The sequence below is a fragment of the Epinephelus fuscoguttatus genome, linkage group LG22 (assembly GCF_011397635.1).
Source record: "Epinephelus fuscoguttatus linkage group LG22, E.fuscoguttatus.final_Chr_v1".
NCBI classification, from domain to species: Eukaryota; Metazoa; Chordata; class Actinopteri; order Perciformes; family Serranidae; genus Epinephelus; species Epinephelus fuscoguttatus.
In genome coordinates, this window is record NC_064773.1 from 17,514,777 (window position 1) to 17,534,873 (window position 20,097).

Genomic DNA, 20,097 nt, shown 5'->3' on the forward strand with positions numbered 1-20,097 from the left:
TAGACATATACACTGAGTAACTGTTTTCCCTAATGGAACTCAAATTCACTCAGAGCATTTCGCTAAAAGGATGTTCAATAAAATAGCTTATAGTAATTTAGGCTACACAACTTACCTCAGACAGACTGCCAGATGCTTCTATGGGCCAATAGGATCCTGGTAGTTGTCGCAAATTCGCATCACTGCTGGCAAATCTTTTTCACATCAAAACCTTTTATTGAACAAGTGTTGCAACTCACGCAAATTTGCATCCCTACCACTGTGAATAATTTTGATGCGAAATATTTGCAGGCAAGTATTTCTCATATTTGTCTTTTATTCTTTTATGAGCGTATAAAGGACACAACTTTTAGACTAACTTCCACATGCTGTCTAACTTGCAAAAGAAATACATTTAAAACCTGCCAACATTTTTTACCTGATGAAGGTCCAGTTACCAAAACATTGCAATACATTTATTATTTTTGCAAGTTAGACAGCGTGTGGGAGTTTGTCTACAAGTTGTGTCCTGCTCGTCCCTCTGCTGTGCACCTAAACTACTCATAAAGTAAACAAAAAAGCAACCATCAGATTGTGTTCAGATAATATGTTGGTAAAAATGAGAAAGGGTTGAAGAAGGAGAACCATGTTGGGTATACTGCAGTTAAAACCACAAACACCATCTCTTGCAGGGATTGTTCATAGAGACAGAACTAATTGTAATCCACCTACTTCTTCTTCTTCTTCAGAGGAAAGTCATCAATAATTAATCGCTTAGGGGTTGGATGATGTCACTGTTCCTGCTTTGCTGCAAAGTTCGACTTCCTGAAATGGAAAGAATTATTTCTGACCTTCGCCTAAATTCTTACCTTTGTAGAAAAGCAGCTCATTACTTTGTGAGGAATGTGCAGCAGAGGTGTGTGCGTGCCTGGTGTCCAACTGAAAATAATTAGCTGGTCTGTTGGGCAGCGCAGTCTGTGCGAGGCAGACGCAGGATTTTTGCATAAACTTTTAATATGTGTGTGGGGGTATGTGAATCATGTGCCAACCATTGTTGAATTTTAGGCAGATTCCTGTATTTTGGCAGAGTTTGGTATGTGTGTGTGTGTGTGTGTGTGTGTGTGTGTGTGTGTGTGTATGTGTGTGTGTGTGTGCCCAGACGGTATTTTAACATGGCTAGCCGACTTTTAGCAGCCCACAGTTAAACAGTGACTCACAGATTCCTCTGTCTCTCTCCTTCTCTTTCTCACCAACCTCGTCTGTCTCTCCCTCGATTCTTTTTCCTTTCTCTCCTTTTTTCTTGCCTGGTTTTCTCTCTGTCTTTCTCTGCCTCACCGCCCCCTCTCTTCTTCTCTCTCCAGGTTGGGTGCAGACCATAACAGACTTCAGGACAGAGGTGCTTTTTCCTCTGCTCCTTCCCCCCCTGTTCTCCGACTGTGCCAGACGTAAATTCAGTAAGTTACAATAAGAACACACAATGTTCCCACTCTGAATTGTTTCAAGACAATATATAACTCTTAGCATGATTATAATGGTGTTTTTATAGTTGTATTTGAAGGGAAAATTTATATCACCCAGTGTTTTTATGTGGTTTCATATCCCAAAGGACTCATAGAATCTAATCACTCACTTGTACAGACAAAAAGGTACAGTCTCGTCCTTAAGTTCAACCCAGACAGGGTCCTCCCACATCCTTAAATGGTCTTAAAAAGTATTGAATTCTTGAATCTAAAAATAAGGCCTTGATTGGTATTAAAATGTCCCAAATCAGTCTTTCAAAAGTCTTATTGTGATGCAGATGAAGATAGTGAAACCAGCAATACTCATAAGCCCCGTTTCCACCAAACACTTTCGGTATGGTACCTTTGGAACCAAAAGTAACTTCACACATGGTACCTAGACCCTTGTGTTTCCACTGCAAACAGCACCCTTAAATGTGGGCGGGGTTGTTGTCACTCACTGCTCCATCCAGTACTCACTGTATTTCAGTCTGCACCTCGAGGTTGCCCGCCAACTTTTTTAAGAACAAAATAAAACAGGCTGCAGTGAGAGTCTCTCTCCATGGGATATTTAAAAATAATGGGTTTGTGCATTTAGTCCTTCTCAGACAAGCTCAGGGGTTTAGTGTTGCTGTAGCCCACAGGAATGATGCTCCGCTATGTTTTTTTTTCTCCAAGTGAGTATTTTAAACGCTTGAAGATTCTCTCATTACTAAAAGTGTATGTCATCCAAAAGAGGCAATAAAAACTAAAGTAATGGTCAAAGTTGTCACAGTGAAGTTTAAGGTGTGCTGATGGATTCACATTGTCACCTCATGCATTGAGTAACATTACAAGTTAACGTTCCACCTTAAAAGTTGCCAGCAGTCGGCCCAGTGAATGAAGTTATTTTTTCTCAGACTCCAGCTGCTGTGAGAGGCAGCAAAACATCCTTTCATTTTATAGTTACAGTTTACTAATAAAACTCTCCACGGTATGAACAGTGGTTACATGAGCCTCAAAACCAGCCACAACTCAGCCCTGAGCAGAGTGACCGTCCTCTACTGACCAATCAGACTGCAGTGTTCACAGTAGGGCTGCCACTAACGATTATTTTCATTGTCGACTAATCTGTCGATTATTTCTTCGATTAGTCGACTTATCATTTCATCGAAAAATGTGTTAAAATGTTGAAAAATGGTGGTCTGTCTCACCCAAACCCCAAAATTATGTCATCTAATGTCTTGTTTCATACTCACGCCAAAGGGTTTTAGTTCACTGTCACGGGAGAGTGTGTAAAGCTGCCAATATCTGAACGTAAGAAGCTGCAGTAAAAGTATTTTGGGGTACTTTTATAGTACTTTTCTATGAAAAGTGACTCAAACCGATTAGTCGACTACTAAAATAGTCACCGATTATTTTAATAGTCGATTAGTCATCGATTAGTCAACTAATCGTGGCAGCCCTAGTTTACAGCTCCACCTTTTAGTACCAGATCTGTGTGCTAGGTACCTCAACAGAGGGGGCACCAAAAATGGGGACGGCACAGAACAGTTCCATTGGTACCATCCACAACTTTTCACAGTGGAAACGAAAAGAAAAGTGTACTGAGCTGAAACGGGGCTATATTTTTATTCTGGCTGGAATGCTCAGAGCAGATGATCCACTGTCTGCTGGTGCAAGGCAGTGCATATGAGGCTTGGTGTGTTTTATGCCAAAAGTTTTTTAATCAAAGCAGTGGACGCCCACATGCAGGTTGATACCCTTTTTCCACTAAAATTAGCATGTGTATGTAGGTTATGTTTACCTGTGAAAGAATAGGCAAAAAAAATAGGTTGGAAATAGGCAATAGACTCCTTTCTCACTGCCAGACGACTGGAGCCGTGTACACAGCTCTGCAGTAGATGAGCATGTAGACTAAATTTTGAATGATGTTGGAGCGATGCCTGGACGAAGACGGATACTATTTTGTGACGTCCCGTCATTGCATTGCACCGACAAAGGGGCCAAAATTAGTGGGTCCACGCAGATGTTGTATGTCTATCAGTGCCGATTGAAAGTGATGGGAGCTGGAGCCAATAAATACCCATGACTACTGCAGAGTCATTTATCCCAGGAGTATATGCCAATAGTGGTTGTTTTGTGCAATGGGACAGGGGCTTAAGAAACTCACTGCCATGAGACGAAAAGTTATGTTTAATGTTACAACATTTGAGCAAATTCCTCCTTTTTTCTCTTCAGTTTTGCTTATTGTAAAATGGATTTTAAATTTCATTCTGAGTGGCATTAAAAAGTCTTAAAACTAACATCTTAAATCTAACTTGCCTTAAGCTGTAGGAACCCTGCCTGAACTATCCCTTCAACTGTCCAGCTTTGATTGGTTAAGAAAAGCCAAAAAAAGGAACCATAATAGGGATTTAAGTTCCCCTCCTATACATAATCAGGAAATACAGTACACACACGTGTACGAGCACTCGCATGCGGAAGGTCGTTTCAACATTAGAGACGCCCAAATCAAGAGCAACGCCAAATGTTCTTGACTGGAGCTGCTGATAAAAGTTTCCTGACACACACACACACAGCCCCCGAGGGCCCCTGGGACTTCAAAGAGCCGTCTACTGTACCTCAGCGACACCTCAACACCAGGTGCCGCAGAGAGGAGGAAGGAGGGGCGGTGGAGGGTGGAAATGGAAATGGCGAGAGGGGGGAGAAGGAGAAAGAGGAGAGAGACAGGGACGGAGCGGGAGAACATGAAAGGAGGGAGAAAGGGAGAAAGTTGGAGGTGGGAGGACGGGGTGAAGAGGTAGAGAAAGAGGGATGATGAGAATGGGAAGTAGGAAGGAGGAGATGAAGAGACGGGAAAGTGTCAAAATTAGGAATAAATAAGTTGAGAGGAAAAAGGGACGAGGATAAAAGCCCACCAACAGACAGGCAGAGACCTAAACAGGCCAGAAAGTCAGACAGACAGACAGACAGACAGACAGACAGACAATGTAGCAGACAGAGAGATGTGGGGGAGGGCAATAACACTCTGCTGCTAATACCCCTGCTGCTTTGTTGTGAAGAACCCCAGTTCCCCTTTTAATGGTGAACGATTCCTTTAATGATAGCAGTAAAACACACTCTCTCTCTCTCTCTCTCTCTCTCTCTCTCTCTCTCTCTCTCACACACACACACACACACACACACACACACACTGCTGTTCCTCTCAGCCTGACAGGAAATGTGGTTCATAGCACAACGCGACGAGTCACAGTTCAACTTTTACAACTCACAGGCCCAGCGCGCACTCTCACACACACACCAAAGTTCAAATGCGAAAGCAGCATTTATAGCATGAAACGGTTTTGTTACACACGTTAGTGACCTATATGGGGCAGAAATGTGGGCCTTTGTCTAATTTGGGTGCCGGTAAGCTTTTGAATTAACTTGTTTAGAAGCTGTCAATCATGCAGACAGGCAGGATGTGTGGGTTTGAAGAGAGAAATTGCACTGAGAGCGAGATATATTCTCAACATAAAGCCATTTGGTGAGCGCTTTGATCCGAGCTGCCTTACAGTGCAGCGAGTGCACACATTTTTGCATGGCTGCCACAGTGAAACCTTTGAGTCGCACAGGAAAAAAAATGAACCCCTGAACCTGGCAGTGTTAGTGCCTTCCTCAGTCTGTTGGGGAATTCATCCACACAGCTTTCAATCTCATCTTCTTTTTGATTTCTCTGCATGAGCCATGTGGAGGAATCGTGTGAGAACATTGTGTTTAATTTGGTGGTCGGACATCCTGTTAAGTATGTGAACTATTGCACATTTGAGCATCTCCACAACAGACTGTGTCTTAAAGGAACAGTTTGACATTTTGGGAAATATCAGCTGTTTTGCTAAGAGTTAGATTTGAGACCTTTTCTTACCCGATTTTTAGGCTGCACGACTCAGTTTAGATTCTGACCAAATTTCAGCTTCTTAGAGCATTGTTTGCCATGCAGTGTACAGGGGGAAGCAGGGATGTTTACAGCCTGATCGAGTGCTCTTGACTCGGCTGTTGGATGATCCAATGAATTTCTGACATGTCTGAAATCTTGGTCGGCTGCCGTCAGTCTCTTGCACAGTTGAAACAGAGCCACAGGTTGATTCTCCAAGATTGATGCCGTTTTATCAATCAGAATCAAAACTTGGACTGACCCATTTTGGCAGAAATTGACTTTTAAACTCTTTTTGGCACCTCTGTCTGTACGTTATTGTTAGCCGTACCTCTGCAAACAAGTTATACCTGCTTTAAAACTACTCTGTACTAGCATAACAACCAGAATGGTCCACGGACCAACAGGCCTTTTTATTTGCTATTTTGCACGTAAAATGTGAGGACTCAGGTCATGGCTTGACAATCAGAACGTACAGTGTGAGCACTGGCTTTACATCCCAGAGGATATACTCCTACAGTGCGAGTTGGAATTGAACAACAATATTCCTAAATTATGCTGTATGCCCAGCTTTAGACCGACAGATTGATACCACTCTTACGTATGTACGGTTAATATGAAGCTACAGTACGCAGCTTGTTAGCTTAGCTTAGCATAAAGGCTAGCATGGAGAAACAGCTAGCCTGTCTCTGTCCAAATGTTTAAAAAAAAAACTATCTTGTTTGTTTAACTGTTCAAAAACTGAAGCGTTAAACACAACAAGTTGTGTTTTTTCTTTTTTGCTTCAGTATTTCTTGTCCAGTCACAGCCACTTCCTAGAGTTTTGTCATTACAGCCATTTTACTACACAACCAGTGCTTGTACAGATTTAACAAATGAGCTGTAACGTGCTAATTAGCGTGCTAGAAGGCAGATTTTTTTAACTTCTGGGCAGAGCTAGGCTAGCTGTTTCCCCCCTGCTTTCAGTCCTCATGCTAAGCTAAGCTAACCAGCTCCTAGCTCAAACTTTATATTGTAAGGAGGGTTTGAAAGTCAGCATTACGTATTTAAAATACAAAATATAAGCAAGTGTATTCTGCTATAGTTACAGTTTAAATTGGTGTTATTCTGAATGTAGTTAGTCTTTAAAAATAACTTACTTAAAGGATTACTTGTTCCACCGTGGCCTAACTAAATGCGGTGCAAGCAAGCCTCAGTTTGATTGCATTGTTTTCTACTGCAATGTTCTACCTGGCTGCGAGCGACACGTTTTTAACTGAGCTTTTGTCAGACGCCCTGTTTCTGTTTATTCCTGGTGCTCACTTTGAAAGCTCGACAGTGCACAAGAAAAGGCTGATTCATAAGGCTTATGAAGGAGTTATTGACACAACACCTCCTCGTTTTACCAAAAGCTTAAATCAGGTGGCAGCGGACCTGAGGGGGGGTCACCAAGGAGCTTTAAGTTTCTAGTAAATGACCACCTCTAATAACAACCTACTTACTGTTGGCTATATAATTTGTCATTTCCAGTAAATATGCAATATGAAAAAAAAAAAATCTAAAAAATGTTCCTATAGAGAAAGCTGGCAAGTATTGGTTCGTCTTTTAAGTGGTTATGTCTCTGGTTGAGCGCACAGCTGATGGGCCTACGTGGTTTGTTTACATGTTACATGACCTAACAGAATATTAAACGGATTCAGTGTGGACAGAGAGTGCTGTTCGCTTGCTTTTAGGACATGGTGTAAAATTCATAGGAGGCATGTATTTCTCATAAACAGATGTTTAAAAAAAAAGTGTGGACGGTGCACCTGCCACATGAGAGTGGCAGAGGAGATGCACAACCAGGACACTGTAGAGTGATTTGGCATGAAAATATGAGCTCAGCAAGACGATTTTGTAGCAGGATATTCAAAAAGTATTTAGAATATGTTACTTTTGCTAGTTACATTTTAGGGTATTTAAATTGTCTAACAGTTTCTTTAAGTGGATTGGAAACTGAAATGTTGTGCTTGAATCTGAAAACAACAAATCATTCGGATGGAATATCCAAACACTGAGCTTCATGTGCAGGAGAGTGGTCTTACTGGGTGTAACTTTGTCAAACTGTTACAAAAGGGAAGCAGAGCTGTGCTAAAGAGGAGTCAGTATGGAAGTGTAAAGTTACAAAATGTTCTGTGCTCTCGTGCTCAAAGTCTTTTTCAAACACAAATGAGCTTTCGGAGATTGCAAATGATCTCATTGTGCGACAGAAGTAAGGGTAGCACCTGTGTTCAGCTCTTAGTCCACAGTTCTTTTCATGCGATGCAAAGCTACCTTGCACTGTATACAATGGAGTGATATATCATGCTCTGTAACCATGTAACGCCGTACAGCCAGCAGCGAGCTTAATTCACACTCAGCTCTCTCTATTCAAAATGCAAATTGAGACCGCAACTTATACAATAAGGGACGAGTTTGCATTCCCCTCACAGATTGTTTCATCGGAAAAAGAGCTTCAGCATTTGAGAATTGGTGCTTCGCAGGTGGCCCGCACCACCTCTAGAGGCTCACAGACGAGGCAAGGTGACCTGACATGAAAACCTGACAACCCTCCACCCTGCTGATGCGTCCTTGAGCAAGACACCGAATCCCTGGTAGCTCCAGCAGTGGGGTTCTGGAGCTGAGCCCGACCTCTGACCTCCCTCTGGAGGGTGGCAGACAAAAAGAGATTTTCCCTATGGGGATTAATAAAGTATCACATTATCATGTGAATGCAGCTGATTGTATCTTTGTCAGGCTACATTTCAGCCCGCGGACCTTTCTGTAGAGACGCGTGATGTGACCTTGTCACGGCAAGTCTCCTGTATCTGTTGGGAAAGGTTCGCACTGTGGACCCAAATGTCAAGTGATAAAGAAACAATCGGCAACGTTGTACGCCTCCCACCTCTCTTTTCATTTATCAGTATTCAAGCTCCAATTTATTACAACGTCACACCTCTTTCCTTTTGAGCTCACATCTATTGCTTTTGTTGCTTTGCAGCAGCGTTCAGGACTCGACTAAATGCACAACAATACTCCAGTATAGGAAAAATACGTAAGCATTCACTGTTGAGACTCCACATATTATTCTTTCTGTGCTTCCCAAACACTTTCTCAGATGTTTCTGGGATAAAGCGGCACAAAATGTCAAAGCCGAATCTTTCACATCTCCAGTCCGCACTCGTTGCAGTGTTATTGCACAAGACCAAAGGCCGGCGAGAGCAAACTTAAGAAACAGCAAACACTGACATTCTCTCTTTCTGTGTGTCCTCTTTCTTTCCGTCCCTCTCTGTCCCTGTGGTCAACAATCCCTCCGCTGGCCTTTATCCCCAAATCCCCATGGACAGAGAGTCAGGAGAGGGAGAATGCTTAAATGCTTTGAATGATGGTGTGGAATGCTAAAAAGTGTGTGTGTGTGTGTGTGTGTGGTTGTAGGAGGTTGGGGGGAGGCAAGGAGCAGTGGGTGGGGTGGTGGGGGTGCAGGGTGAGGGTGGGGGTCTCCTGCCTGGTCTAGGATCTGGTATGCGTGACTGAACAAGAGGAGGAGAAAGAGAGGAAAAGACCGGGGGAAAAAAATCCCCCACCAAAACCTGCCTTCCTAACTTCTAAAGACAGACAATGGCTACTGACTGGTCTGGCAACCCTCTGTGTGTGTGTGTGTGTGTGTGTGTCACTTCGCACACAGGACACGTCCTGATGGAAAGCAGAAAGGGGGGAAATCTGCTCTAACCAACTTTAGATCTCATTACTCCGCACATGCAGCCACACAGACGCAGCTCTGCCACATGTGAAATTAAACACTGCAAAAATAAACTACAACTAACACCCCACCCCCCCCACCCCCCCATTTAAACCATGAAATCCACCAAACGCAACCCTAACCTACCTTTGAAACCTTCTCAGACTTTAATGTGAAACTCAAACTGCCTCTACCAGTTGAGCCGAAACACCTTTTTTCTTTTATTTTGCTGCATTTGTGGATAAAAACCAGACGTTGATGATTAAAAAAGTCAGCAGGGTAGAACAGCTTCCTATAATAAACGCCCTGGTGATAATTAATTACACAGGCACTGCAGCCAAATCAAGACGGCAAGCATCCATTTTGAATCTCCTCGTAAATAATAAAACAACACAACAGAAATTCCTTTTCTTTTTCTCCGGGCCTTTTGAGAAGCGAGGCTGGGCAGGGACAATACTCAGAAATGCGTGGGTGGTTATTAGGAGCAATGCATTAAAATAAAAGCCCTCATTGTGTTAAATGCGCCTGATTATGAACATCATTGTAGGACAGGACTATAGCAGCGCTTGTGGGAATAAACAATGTCAGATTACCATGGAAACACATGTTTTAAAGAGAAGACAAGACAGGATGACAATACAGAGCTGCACCTCCACAAAAGTAGTCCACACCGCTCTTTTCGTTCATTATATAAATATCTTTAATTGTTTTAACCGTAAGAATATAAAACAATTTAATTTTGGGATTCTGCATTTTTTTTTCTTCTTCTTCTTCTTTACAAACACATAATATACAGTACATCTTTTTTTTATTTTTCAAAACACACACACAGCTTGTTCAGCAGGACGCACATCCGTATATTAATTTTTCTAGCAGGTCATTGCATTACATTAAAACGCGCACACACAGGCCTCCGTGTGCGCGCTCGCGTGTGCATGTGTGTTAATGTGTGTGTGTGTGTGTGTGACAGGAACAGAGAGAGAGATGGGGAGGCGAGGGGGGGGGGGGGGGGGGAGAAAGAGACGCATTCCACTTGAAACCCGAGACAGGGAGAGAAAGAGAAAGAAAAATAATCGATTGCTCCTTATTCTAAGCATGTCTCAAAATGGATTCGGGGTATTTTTATTCGGGCAGAGATGGAGAAAAAGAGGAAAAAAAAGATATCCCTACCCTCCACCTCCTCCTCTCTTTCCCTCCCTCCCTTCCTCCTTCCTTCTCTCTATCTCACCGGTGAGAGCAACATGAATATGAATGCGACCTGTGTTGGCATTAACGTGGGAAAATAAAGCCATGAGACAAACCCTGATTCGCTTGGATCAATGACGGGTATGAGATATAGAAATCACTTCAATTTGAAGTACGACGCTCTGAACAACATCCACTGACATTTAGCATCCCTTAGAAGCAACACCACATGCCACTGTAACATACTTACTTCATACGGGATGAATATTGTGTTTAATAATGGCCTTTTAATGTGTTACCTTGTATTACAGCACTATAATATCTCTACTGACTCATTACAGGATGACTGGGTGTTTCTGCTAAGGGTATGTTGTCTCCTTATATTGGTCAAAGCTTGAACACATTTCTAAAGGGTGCTTAAGTTGAACTTTATCCTTTAAAATAACAACGAAAATGTTAAAATAAAAAGCTCTTGCACACAAGCGGGTTTGTTTTTGTTGCATAAAGCGTCGTCGTTGAAATCTGGACAGCTTTTACAGCTGGCTTTCTCTCCCCCTCTGTCTCTCTGTGGTGGAAATTGTTGCTGTTTATGGGGGTAAATTAACAAAAGGTAGTTAGATTGTGTCCTGGTCTCCTTTCTCCAGCTCTGCTCATGGAGGGAGGGAAGGGAGGGATGGGGGGAGGGGGCAGACACAGTCCCTTTAGGCACATTTTCTCCCAGTCTCTCATTCTCGCTTTCCTTCTGTGTTTTCTTTTTTGTGTTTTATAACAGTATACACCCTTTGAAAACAACCACATACGAGGTAGCCAAATGTTTTTTAGGCGTGATGGCTGTAGCGGAGATTAGTCGTAAAATGTCTCAAATCCAGACTCACTGTGAAAACAAAACCAAAAAAAAAAAAAAAAAAGTTTCAAACCTCACTTGGATGCAACTTTGAGAATACTCTGGAAGCGGATCATTCAAATGACACAAAAAAAATGAAGCTGATTTGCACGTTATTCCAGTCTGATGTCAGAACATGTGAGATATTAAAAACTCAGTATGAGATCAAAACAATTGTTATCGTGAGCTCACAGCAAAAGTAAGTTTTAATTGCTTCCTACCAGGCAGAATATTAAGTCATATCAAACACTAATTGAGATCCTGCAAGGCCAACAGAGAGAGGAAAATAAAACGTCTGAACAGAAAATTCTGGTCACATGGGAGAAGCACACCTTACACAACCACACAGGAGGGAAAAGGAGGTTTCCTCTCTTTTTTTTTTTAAATAAGAAAAGAAATTCACCGCCCGTCTGTTCCCCCTCCTCCTGCTCCACATGTCCCCCTCTGTCCCCATCCGGCAACAAAACGCACAAACAAAACAGAACATCTCCAATCACCTCACTTTCTCACTCTCTGTCATCTGCCAGAGTCCCAGGTTCAACACTTTAAGGCAGGGGAGCTGTGTGATCCTCTCCAGTCCCCTCTTGGTGATCTTGGTACATCCATACAGGTCGATGCCCGCCAGCTGGGTCAGGTGGTCAGCTATCAGCTCCAGTCCTTTGTCCGTGATGCGCACGCACTGTCCAATGTTCAGGGTCCTCAGCTCGTGCATCTGCCTCACCATCCGGTTTATCCCGTCGTCAGAGATGTGGCACGAGCACAGGGACAGGGACTTGAGCTGGTACAGCCCCTGGGCGATGTACGCCAGGGTCTGGTCCCCGATCTTGTCGCAGAAGGACACATCAAGCCCGGAGAGCCTCAGGGTGCCCATGGCGAGGTGCATGGTCCCTGTGTCGCTGATGTTGTCACAGGAGCGTAGGTTGAGGCTCCACAGCGAGGCCATGTGGGAGAGGTGGATCATGCCTGCGTCTGAGATCCCCCCGCAGAAGCTCAGGTTCAGTACCCGGAGCTTGGTCAGCCCCTTGGAAATGTGTTTGAGTGACAGGTCCGTCAGTTTCTGACAGTCCTGGAGGGTCAGGTACTCCAGGTTCAGGCAGCCCTCCGCCGCGCTGCGGGTCATGCCCGCCAAATGTCCAATCCCCACGTCCGAGACGTGCCTGCAGGATCTCAGGTTGAGGCTCTTGAGCCTGTGGAGGCCCCAGGCTATCAACAGAAGCCCAGTGTTGGTGATGTTGCTGCAGCCTCCGAGCTCCAGCACCTCCAGGTTCTTCAGGTACTGAGCTATCCTGCCCAGGCTGGAGTCTGTGATCTGCTTGCACAGACTCAGGTTCAGCACCCTCAGTGATGGGATCTCCTGCACAAACGCATGACCCAGCCCGTTATCCGTGAGGTTGTAGCAGCCGGACAGATTGAGGGACTCGATGTTGGGCATCCCCTGGATCACATAGCTCAGGCTGCGGCGCAGGGACAGGATCTGGACCCTCCGGATTCCCCTGGCCTGGAGGCTGGGGAACAGAGAGGGATTGGCCCGGCGGAGGTGCAGCTTGGCCTCCACCCCCCTCCACACTGACTTGTGGTAGGATGCGTCCCTCCAAGCGATGCACACTTGGGCTACCCTGCCTTTGTCCCTCACGTCCAGATAGCTGAAAATCATGGCCAAAATTTCCGGGAAGAGGCACGAAATGTGCGTCTCCATTGTTTTTCAAACCCCAGGCATATAAGAAATAATACTCCACACCTCCAAGGCTGAGAAAGAAAACAAGAACCCACTCCCCTTTCTCTTGCAATTATGCAAAAGTATCAACAGTCCCAGTTATCCAGAGAAGTGGAAAAAAAGAAATAGGAGTTGTTTGTTTCTCTCTTTTTCTCACGTTGAACTGTGCAAAATCGATCCAACTCTCTCCAGCCCCACGTGATCCGGTCTGGTTGCGCAGTAGGATTCAAATGCATTTAGAAAAAAAAAACAGAAAAAACAAAAAAAAAGAGCGTTTATTCCTGCCTGAACTCCTCTCTCCGCCAAAAAGAGGAGGAGAGGGGGGCGAAAGGAAGAAGGAGGAGGAGGAGGAGAGGAGGAAAAAGCGTCAATCCTTCCCCCTCTCTCTCCCTCTCTCAGACGACGCTTCCTTGTATTATACCTACTAAAAGCCGTCCTCTCTCGGCCGAGCGGGGATCCAGACGGTCGTACATGTCAGAATGAGAAAGTGAAAAATAAAACCAGCACTCTTAACGCCGCCTATTAACAAACATTTCCATGATAGCGAGGCAGAAAGGGTAGAGCCAGGTTGGCTTTGTAGGCAGAGTGAGGGAGAGAGAGGGGCGTCCTGAGCTCAAAGCCTTTGTCTGCTCTTTTCAAACCGACTTGGCAGGGACTCCGGCACTCTCTCTGTACGGGAGGGGTGGCGGCAAGAAGTAGTATTCATCTATTATGTCGAAAAAACAACCATTAACAAACAACGCTACTATAACCGTCGTCAGTACATGCTAAAACACGGAAATAAGTGCTTTAATATTTAAAAAGCGACGCGGTGTGAGTGTAATTCACACTTCCACTGAAGCACCCCTCTCCCCTCCGTGTCAGGCACTTGGTACGTCCCGCCTCAGCTGGAACGGTGCGAACAGTTTCCCTTGGAAACCAACTTCTTACAATTCAGTTCACTTTGGGCTTTAACCCTTTGAGCGGACCACACAGGAAACACAGGAAAGCCAACTGGAGAAGCCCCTCTCACTCCGCTTACTTGGCATGAATATGGAGTATTTTTTTTTATGTTTTTTGATTTTGTTGTTATTGTTGTTTTGGAAATGCCAGCAGAGCATACAGTGTTCTTTGTCTGTTGTAAACAGCCTCTCTCTGTCCACTCTCCTCTTTAAATTACTTTGCTGCAAAACCAGACAATATAAAGAGATTTACATTTCATCAGTCAAATACTGAGAAGGCGGAAAACATGCAATAAAATAAATCACAGCTCTTATAATAATAATATTGATAATTTTGGAAACAAGTAAAAATCTATGTTAATTCCTTTGGTGCTGGCTTTGTTTTGGTGTGTGTGCAATATGTGTGTGTCCCTTCAAACACACACATTTAAGCATGATTCATACTTCATCACATTCACCAGTGGTGCGGTTGGTGTGCAGTGATGCTAGTCCAGGTGTGCCGTGGGATTTTGTAATAACCACACATTATTATTGCAGTATTCAACTGGACCTTTACAAAAAGTTATGAATGAAGTTTTGCTGTGCGCACCCATTTCCTAAAAAGAGGCAAACTCTACATAAGATTTTAATTTAGTTTAGTTTAATTTAAAAAACTTCAAGGGGAACCTATTTGTCGACGTTCGCACAAGGGAATTATAAATGTGACACATCACACTACCTGACATTATCTTACATTATTTCCCATTTACATTGAAGTTTATAATGAATTTTTGAATATTTTTGTTAAATATTTCACTAGTAATAGTTGGTTGTCAATTGTTATTTGATATCAGTGAATAAAAACAAACATTTATGTCATGATAAAAGTAATAACACACGTTATAGAAGCTGTTGTGCACAGGTACAAATACAGGTGTGCCTTCAGATTTTGGCTTTTTTTGGTTTGCTTTGGGCACAAAAAGTTAGGAAACTTCTGCCCTACACCATAGCCCACTGTAACATGGGAGGTGACTAGCAGCATGGGCTGGTTAGCAGAAGCTCAAGGATAGCTGGTTAGCTCAGAGAGTCGACAGACGATGAAATGGAGGTTTCAACACTGTTACTTTATTGTGCAGTGCTTAACATCGGCCATGCATGCCAGGTCTCCATTACACTATACTCTCTTATCATACCTGAGCAGGAGAACATAGAAAATATAACCTGCACCTAACGCATTGCTATTGAGTCCTCTCCTGTGGATGTCGGCCGGAGTAGTGTGGCAAGACTGTGCATTCAACTCTTATCTTTAGCATATCACAGCAAAACAAAGAGAAGGCACCACCTTATGGCACTATTTGGTACTGCAGTAATACCACAACTTCAGCTGTAACACTACACCGCAGCCTGACGTGCACGTCTCCAGAAATGTAATTGTGTTGCAGCGACGCAGACCTCCTGTGTATTTGTAGCCATTTCCCTCAGTGGAAATGAAGCTTTTATTTACTTTTATTTCACAGATAAGAAACAATAAATTGTGAAGACAATTAAGCCTCCACACGATGGCATCTGAAGTCATGTGTGTGATTTATCCTGGCTTCATATGAGTAAAGAAAAACTCAGCTAACTGCTAGGCTAATTAATGTAATGAAAAATGTCATAGGCTTATGCTAATAATGCTAGCAGGTTGTATTTGTGGGAAATATGTATCTAGTGCAAGACCATTGTTTTCTCGGTGAATCGTAAATGACCTGAGTTTTGAAACTACCTTTGTTAAATGTTGCTGTTGTCCAAGGCTTCATATGAGTAGATGAAAACTCTGCTAGCCTCTAGGCTAATTTATACAATGTAAAATGCCATAGGCTTGTGCTAATAACATTAGCATGTTGTATTTGTGGGAAAAATGTGTCCAGATAAAGACAAATGCTTTGTCTGTGAATGCTGCGAGTTATAGTGAAGCTGACTTGTATACTTGTGTTTGGAATTGTCTCTATTAAGCCATGTTTAATGTGTGTTTAATGTGTGTGCTAAAATACTTACTCATCTCCTGGTTTTAGGACTCAAAAAAAGGCCCAATTCAGTGCTTTCATTCATTCATTTCTTTCACTCATATCCCTCCCAATGTTAAACATGACCTTCCCCCTTAAGATATATATGTATTTTATGAAAGGATAGGGTGTCCTTACATGACTGTAATATAATTTGTAAAGCCTGTAAAAGACAGTTTTCTCATGTGTCTCTCATATAGCATTGAAATAATAACTTTGAAGTCATTGTCTCACATCTGGTAATATTTATGTTTTGATATCTGCAGGCTCATATTAGTCTCAGCTAATGGTACTGAGAGGGTATCAATATTGGCTAGCTATATATGGCAGATATTTTCCAAAGTGGTTATTTAATGTATCAAAGCATGAACATTATCAAATATAGCAGTGACGGTAGTGAGAAGAACAGTGTATCTGTTTTACTCCCCACCATGTTGTAACTTTAATCCCCTACACTGGGCCTCCCTCACCCCCGGAGTAGCCTTGGTCTGGTCGTGGTCTTGTCTGTGTGTGTGTGTGTGTGTATGCACATGTGTGTCTCTTCATCCATGTATGTGTGTGTATATGCACAGACAGGAGAACATACTGTATGTATGTGCTTATGTGGGTTTGCATGTAAACAGTATATCTTTTATATGTTCGCAACACTCCCTCTCACTGTTTGTGGGCTCCTGTGTGTGTGTGTGTGTGTGTGTGTGTGTGTTTGAGATAATATGACAGGGGAGCCGTTTGCTGAAGCCAGTGGAGTGTGGCAGAGTGGTTGAAAAAGAGTAAAGAAGAAGGAGAGGGAGAGGAAGAGCTGATGAGAAACATAGAGGCAGAGAGAGAAGGAGGGAGCAATAGGAGGAGGAGAGAGGCAACAGTGATCAGGTGAGGATAACAGAACGAGAGAGGAGCTGCAGAAACAGGCCTTTTTACATGGAAAGAAGCAGCCGAGCACAACTGACAGCAACTCTCCTCTCATCCTCTCTGTTCTCTTCCTTTAGAATAGATTGTTTTTCAAGTCTTAAAGCAATAGTCAGACGCTTATATGGGCATTTAAATATTTATTGCCGGCTGTAATCTTCCCTTCTGTTCATACTGACCATTAAAAGATCCTTTAGCAACATGCTAGGCTGTATCTCAAAGTTTATCTGAAGCTGTTATGAAGTTCCTGTCATTTGACCCGCTCCTATAGGTGCTTTTAGGGCCAACGTCACACTGACATCAGTTTGTCAGCTGGAGCCAAAACCCAATTCTCCACCACAGGGCTGTAGGCTACATAGGAGTCTTAAAATGTGGTCTTGATGTGTTATTGGGAGCCAGAATAGAAGGAGTCATGGCTCAAAACTTAAATTTTATCACAAACCAGCCGCCACTGCCTGTCAACAAAAACAACGATGAAAGCACTGGACGGAGGGGATCATCAAAAGTGCTCATATGTGCAGCGCACACTTCATATCAGGTTAGGGAAAAACTATTTCCTGTTGTAGGGATGAATAAAGTTATGTGTATTAAGGGTTATCATGTCCACCTCATCAGAAATTGGGGAGATATTAAGAGTAATGTTGGATTTCTCTGTAACGCTAACTTAGCGCATTAGCTATCGTTAGCTTCGATAGCAAAACAAACTGGAGGAAACTGTTCAAGTGTTGTCCTCCTTAGTAAGATGTGCACAGTAATCAACCACAAAGCTTCCTGTGACATCATCCATCCACTGAGTGAGAACATACGGGTCGGCCAGTCTGGTCCCGTTGGGTCGGTGTTTACTTATTCAAGTAACACTGGCGGTCCAGAGAGTGAGTGACCAACATAGTGTGGTCATAAATTCAGTCTGACTCTGCAAGAAAATGAGAGCCCTGTTAGTCAAAGAAACGGAGCAATATGTTTTTATATGAATTAAGGAATGGTTAAGTTAATCACACATTCACTCTGCTCGGCACTCTGCTGCGAAGTCTCCAGTTCGTGTCAGAGTGCGCTCTGACACTCGGAATGAATATTTACAGAAACATTACTCACATCATCTTCCTCCACTGTCTAAAACAAGCCAACAGAACTTGCTAACTAGCCCTCACTAATGTCTTTTGAGAATTGTAGGGAAATATTTTGGTATTGTACCTGATGTCTGTGCTAGTAGAGTGAGTGAGTGTATGTAGATGTGTATGTCTGTGTAATGTATGTTATTTTAGTTTAGTGTGTCTTTGATGTGTTGTCAATAATGTAAGAAAATGACAATAAACACACTGGGAAGAAAAAAATAATGATCAGAAGAAAACAAATATTCCAGTTGCACAGTATGAACCCATAGACATATCCATATTTGCAGAACACAAGTAGGTACTCTTATGTAAGAAGTGGCCCCGCAAGACTTCCTTTCAGCCGTGGCATATGTTTCATGTTTTTGCTTCATAGGAAAAACATGTCGTTTTCATGGTTTGGGTCTTTGCCTCTGCTCTAACCGGCACCACAAGACCTACTGTTTTAAATTGAGGACAAAGAAAATGTATTAAAATTATTTTTATCATCTGATAAAATTTTAAATATGTAGTCTTTTTTTTGAGGTCATTTATTGAAGGTCTCACAAGCTCTTCAAGGAGCTGTATCCACCACTCAGAACATTAATACAGCAGCAAATCACTATTTGGTATGTAAAGATAGAGTGGAGAATGTAGCAGAGAATGAAGTCATGTTATCTGTGTGTGTTGTAATCCAAACATCTCTGTGGTTTGTTGTGGTAAGCCTGTCTTGCCACAAGTGGTTATACAGTGGTTACTGCTGATATCAGGACAGTGTCATCGTGGAAGCTTAGTGCTCGCCCTTTGGTTAACACTGTTAGCTCTATCAGCACCTTTACTGGTGTTTAGTGCTGTCTGTGGAGTTAGCCCCGTTAGCTGCTAGCTGCTGTTTCTATGTTGAGAACCATGTCAAGACAAGTCAAACACTCTGAATTTTACATTGAGCCTCTTTAACCTTTTGAAACCTCAACAAATGGACTTGAATTCTTTTAAAAACTCAAGAAGAACGACATTAGAAATTAGCCCAAAAAATTAGCAAGCACTCAGTAAAAAGAGAAAATTAAAGACAAAAAAATTAGTTAAAAAAAAAAGAAATGAAAGAAGAAAAAACAGTTCAAAATTTAAAATTAAAAAAAAAAATTGGGGTGGGGGGTTCTTTAACATGCAGTTCTTTAATGCAGTTTTTGGGACATTTGTTACTAAGTTGCTTATTGCCATTTTCCCCATGTTTTGAAAGTGATGTCACTCCAGGTTTCAAAGGTTTAAAATGCGTTTAAACAGTTGAAACTTTTTGTAATTTAAAGGTCCAGTTTGTAAGATTTAGTGGCATCTAGTGGTGAGGTTGCAAAACTGAATCTTCTCCTGTGAGCCAAGTGTTAAGGACAACTGTGTGGCTAACACGAATATGTGAATGGCCCTTTCTAGAGTGATTGATTTGTCTGTTCTGGGCTTTTGTAGAAACATCATGGCAGACCTACTCCGTATGTCGATAAAAACAGCTCATTTAAAGGTCACGAAACACAACAATTTCTAGTTTCAGGTGATTATCAACTAGTAAAATCATAGTAATAAATATTATATCCATTTCTATCGGTATACCCCCCCCAAATCCAACACACTGGACCTTTAATTAGTACATATTAAAGCCTATTTATAGACTCTTTATTCATCTAATTTCTATCTGATTTCATCATAAAAGCAATTTCTCCCATGGGTCAGATTAGGTAATGCTATAGTTGTAAACAGCACAAAAATCTTTGGTGTAAACATTGATTTAAATTTTTTAAAATCAGATCAAAATGGCCTTGATGCTCGATTTAGAAATGCAAAGCATCCAAAATCGAGCCAAGCTGTCTGGTGACTATATTTGATGTCCCTCTCTGCTTTTAACTTATATCCTGTAACTTCATCAAGGGCAAAAACAAAGCAGTTAACTGCCTTGTCCCCTGTGGCTGCCAACACCTACGTCCTTGGTACTTGGGCGCACAGTGTGACATGCATTTTCAAAATAGAGATCCTGACATGAATACCAAGCTTTATAATGATCGTGCAAACACCTTGAGTTCTAAACAGAGTGGGAGATTAACGCCAGCAGCTAAATGTGGCTAAATTATGACCGTGCCTGGTCGCTTTGCCGGACAAACCATCTGAGATTTAACGAGCGCAGACAAAAACTAGCTTAGTCATAAACCAGGATGTGATTCGCCTCACCCAAATGTTCTGTTAACCCAAATTGTACACAGAGTC

General features: G+C 42.5%; 2 protein-coding genes across 4 annotated transcripts in view; one reads left to right on the top strand and one right to left on the bottom strand.

Moving 5' to 3' along the window:
- wnt5b (wingless-type MMTV integration site family, member 5b) overlaps nucleotides 1-20,097 on the top strand; it is a 138,576-nt gene that overhangs the window by 71,748 nt on the left and 46,731 nt on the right. For all 3 annotated transcript variants that reach the window (XM_049566648.1, XM_049566649.1, XM_049566650.1), the window contains exon 3: nucleotides 1,341-1,433. The gene's annotated coding sequence lies outside the window, so the exon portion shown is untranslated. The remainder of the gene's footprint in view (nucleotides 1-1,340; nucleotides 1,434-20,097) is intronic.
- Nucleotides 11,174-13,563, bottom strand: fbxl14b (F-box and leucine-rich repeat protein 14b). Its single transcript, XM_049566646.1, has one exon. The coding sequence runs from the start codon at nucleotides 12,871-12,873 to the stop codon at nucleotides 11,671-11,673; it is 1,203 nt and encodes a 400-aa protein (XP_049422603.1). The 5' UTR covers nucleotides 12,874-13,563; the 3' UTR covers nucleotides 11,174-11,670.